Source organism: Kryptolebias marmoratus, linkage group LG20 (assembly GCF_001649575.2).
Source record: "Kryptolebias marmoratus isolate JLee-2015 linkage group LG20, ASM164957v2, whole genome shotgun sequence".
In the NCBI taxonomy this organism is placed as follows: domain Eukaryota; kingdom Metazoa; phylum Chordata; class Actinopteri; order Cyprinodontiformes; family Rivulidae; genus Kryptolebias; species Kryptolebias marmoratus.
The window spans coordinates 18,661,233-18,665,583 of NC_051449.1; the positions used below are offsets into that span (position 1 = coordinate 18,661,233).

General features: G+C 58.3%; 1 protein-coding gene across 1 annotated transcript; it reads left to right on the forward strand.

The window, feature by feature from the left end:
* The first annotated feature begins 100 nt into the window (after positions 1-100).
* On the forward strand, positions 101-4,320 carry LOC108238210 (protocadherin-8). The gene is made up of 3 exons (XM_017420156.3): positions 101-2,787; positions 2,889-3,114; positions 3,205-4,320. The coding sequence occupies exons 1-3, from the start codon at positions 334-336 to the stop codon at positions 3,555-3,557; spliced, it is 3,033 nt and encodes a 1,010-aa protein (XP_017275645.1). The 5' UTR covers positions 101-333; the 3' UTR covers positions 3,558-4,320.
* Positions 4,321-4,351: the final 31 nt, after the last annotated feature.

The following is a 4,351-nucleotide window of genomic DNA, read 5'->3' on the forward strand; positions in this document are numbered from 1 at the left end:
CCCCCCCAGTCTCAGAGCCCGGATTGGTCACAGCGCGGCTCATTTGCATGCCCCGCCATATAAACCCCCCTGCAGACACTGCAGCCCGCTTCCACTGACAGAGCAGCACACCTCTGGAGGAGAGGGAAAAGAGCGGAGCGCATCTAGAGTGCGCATTACCAGACATATGGAATATTTAGCAGGGGCTTTGGACTGAGAGACAGCCCCGGAGAGTCGACTAAAGGGCGCAGAGAACACCTGGCTTACTTTCTTTTTTTATTATTCCAGGCGCAACTTGTTTTAAACTCCAATTTGGACTCAGTGAGGACATTTTTTTTCTCCTGTACGCAAAGAATGGGAGCAGCGGGCTGGAGCGGCACGCGGGCGCTTCTGTGCGTCTTCCTCGCGAGCGTGGCTGCCGTCGCGCGGGGGAAGACGGTGAAGTACCAGACGTTTGAGGAGGACGCGCCGGGCACGGTGATCGGAAACTTGGCCAGGGACGTGGGCTCCGCCGCGCCGCCCTCGGCCAGGAGCAGTTTCAGGATGATGAAACAGTTCAACTCGTCCTTCATCCGGCTGCGGGAGAGCGACGGGCAGCTGAGCATCGGGGAGCGGATCGACCGCGAGCGGATCTGCCGGCACACCCAGCACTGCCTTATCGCCTTCGACGTGGTCAGCTTCTCCAAAGAGCAGTTCAAGCTCATCCACGTGGAGGTGGAGGTCAAGGACATCAACGACAACTCGCCCGAGTTCCCGCGGCGGGAGTCCAGCCTGGAGATCTCGGAGAACACGGCGGTGGGCACGCGCATCCCGCTGGACTTCGCCGTGGACGAGGACGTGGGGCCGAACTACATCCAGAGTTACCAGATCTCCGTCAACAGCCACTTCTCCATCGACGTGCTGAGCAGGGCGGACGGGGTTAAATATGCGGAGCTAGTGCTCATGAAGGAGCTGGACCGCGAGACGCAGGGCTCTTACGCGCTGGAGCTGGTCGCCATGGACGGCGGGAACCCGTCCCGCAGCGGGACGACGCGCGTCAACGTCAAGGTGAAGGACTACAACGACAACAGCCCGGTGTTCGACCGGAACAGCTTCACCGTGGAGCTGCCCGAAGACGCGCCGGCGGGCTCGCTCCTGCTGGACCTGAACGCCGAGGACCCGGACGAGGGTCTGAACGGCGAGGTGGTGTACGGGTTCGGCAACCAGGTGCCCTCCGAGATCCGGCACCTGTTCAGGGTGGACAGGAAGACCGGGCGGCTTACCCTGGAGAGCCCCGTGGACTTCGAGACGAAGAACACGTACGAGTTCGACGTGCAGGCCACCGACCTGGGTCCGAACCCGAGCCCGGCCATCTGCAAGATCGTCGTGCAGGTGCAGGACGTGAACGATAACGCGCCGGAGATCTCCATCACCCCGATGACGTCCATCACGGCCGGGATCGCGTACATCACCGAGGCCGCGGCGCGGGAGAGCTTCGTGGCTCTGGTCAGCACCTCGGACAGAGACTCCGGGGCGAACGGACAGGTCCACTGCACCCTGTACGGACACGACCACTTCCGGCTGCAGCAGGCCTACGAGGACAGCTTCATGATAGTCAGCACCAGCCCGCTGGACCGGGAGAAGATCCCCGAGTACAACCTGACGGTGGTGGCGGAGGACCTGGGCTCACCCCCGTTCCGAACCATCACCCAGTACACCATCAGGCTGACGGACGAGAACGATAACGCCCCGGTGTTCAGTAAGCCCGTGTACGAGGTGGCGGTGGTGGAGAACAACGCGCCCGGAGCCTACATCACCACGGTGGTGGCGAGAGACCTGGACATGGGGTCGAACGGGAAGGTCACCTACAAACTGGCTGACACCTACCTGATGGGCTCCCCCATCTCCACCTTCGTGTCCCTGGACCCGGCCAGCGGGTCCCTCTACGCGCTCCGGAGCTTCAACTTTGAGGTGATGAAGCAGCTGGAGCTCCGGATCGCGGCCAGTGACGGTGGCTCGCCCCCGCTGTCCGGCAGCGCGAACGTCTACGTGCGGGTCGTGGACCAGAACGACAACGCGCCGGTCATCACGCACCCCGCTCTGCAGAACGGCTCCGCCGAGCTCCTGCTGCCGCGGGACGCACCCACCGGCTACGTGGTCACCCGGGTGGAGGCGCGTGACGCGGACGAGGGCGTGAACTCGGAGCTGTCCTTCGGGCTGGCCACCGGCGAGCCGTGCGTGTTCTCCGTGAACAGAGCCACGGGGGAGATCTACCTGAACCAGGTGCTGAGCCACGACGTGGACGAGACCCTGAGCGTCACGGTGACGGTGAGCGACGGCGGCAGGCCGGCGCTCACCTCCACGGCCACCCTCCACTTCCTCATCATCGCGGGCCCCCCGCCGAGCGACAGGACCATCTACCAGCCGGACGGCGGGGACGAGGCGCGCGCGCAGTGGGACCTGTCCGTGGTGATCATCGTGGTGCTGGCGGGCAGCTGCACGCTCCTGCTGCTCGCCATCATCCTCATCGCCACCACCTGCAACCGGCGCAAGCGGGACAAGGGCGGGGAGGACAGCGACTCGTACGGCGGGGAGAAGGGCGCGCTGGAGCGGGGCCGGAGCCACGCGGGCGACAACCCGCTGCTGCCCCTCCACGGGCCCGCGGCGGGGGAGCCTTTTGAGGGACACTCCTACAGCAGCCAGCCCGGGGCCTTCACCCCGGCCCACCCTGGAGGCAGCGACATGTGCTCGGCCTCAGAGGACGGCAGCGAGGTGCCCTGCGTGTACGAGGCAGACAGCAACAGCAAGCTCCGAGGGACCAAGCACGAGGTGAGCCCCCTGGGACTCGGGTGTTTGTGTGTGTGTGTGTGTGTGTAGGAGGGGTGTTCATCAGACACTAACCTGTGTTTTCTCCTCCTTTCTCCCTGCAGGGTTACTCCACCCTGCCTGGCTACGGGAATGGGAAGGAGGCAGTGAGGCCCATCACCATCTGGAAGGGGAACTCCTACACCACCATCTCTGCCAGGGACCCGGCTTTCAGTGGCAAAGACAGTGGCAAGGGGGACAGTGACTTCAATGACAGCGACAGTGACGTCAGCGGAGACGCTGGGATGAAGAAAGATGGAGCTGTGGTTCCTCCCATGGGGGGCCAAAATGGTAAAGAAAGAAAAAACAATTTTTTAAAAAACTTTTCTGTGTTTATGAGTTTAAAGTGACTAACACGTGTTCGTTGCCTGCCTCTTTCAGCTCTGTGGGCCTGCACCAGCGAGTGTAAAGTCCTGGGTCACTCAGACAGATGCTGGAGCCCCTCAGCCACCAGGGCCAACGCGGCCCCGTCGCCGGCACCCACCATGTCCTCCTTCAGCAGCCTGCCCAAAATGGCCTCGCTGCCGCGGGACCCTCACCGCCGGGAGAACTACTACCAAGCCCACATCCCCAAAACTGTGGGGCTGCAGAGCGTGTACGAGAAGGTGCTGCACAGGGAGTACGACTACGTCCTGGTCACCCCACCCAGACCCGTGAGGGTGCAGGAGATCAGCGACGTGGCCATCCCCGTTTACACCCCCACGCCGACACACTGCCCCAACAATGACGTTTAAACGAACCGACGCCACAGCATAAATGCCGTCGGAGACCGTATAAGCAGACTTTTAACTTGTGACCCTCGAAGAAAAGAGCGACGAGACTCTTTGAAGCCATTTGCTGTGAGAGGTGTGCGCGCGCACCTTTGTGTTTCTGTTTGGAGCTACCTTTAAAGGTACTCACTGCAAACTGTGAAGTCAAACACAACAGAAGGTTCTCCTGAACCACATCAAACAGGCGCAGTTTGAAGGAGCTTATACCCCGGGCAGTTTTCCCAGATATATTGATGTGCAATTCTAAAAATGCAGGTATGCACTCAATGTAAACAAAGCACTGGGCTGAATCAGCCAGGAGACACATTACCCACCAACATGAGAGCAGAATTAACTTTTTTACTTCATGAATTTTTTTTTTTTTTTGACATTCTAGTGAGTACCTTTAAAGACCCTTCAAGAGACATTTGTTGGACATGAAGTGTATCATAGTATGCAAGAATTGTACATACAGAGAATATATATTTTTTATATATAAATAAAAAATAAGACCATTAAGCAAAAAAAAAGTGTAAATGTGTAATTACAGATCTTTAAGCATGCTTACTATTTAAAAAAAAGAAAGAAATGGCCCCAGAAACTGTTCAGTTTGAGGGCTGGTGACCCAAAATGTATCAAGTTGATAACAATGTATGAAAACATTTGAATGCAATAATAATTCATTGTACAGATTTTGTTTTTTTAATCATGACGATATTCTGAAGGAAAATAAACTTTGAGCTATGCTTGTGAACCTGACTAAGTTTGTTTTAAATGAT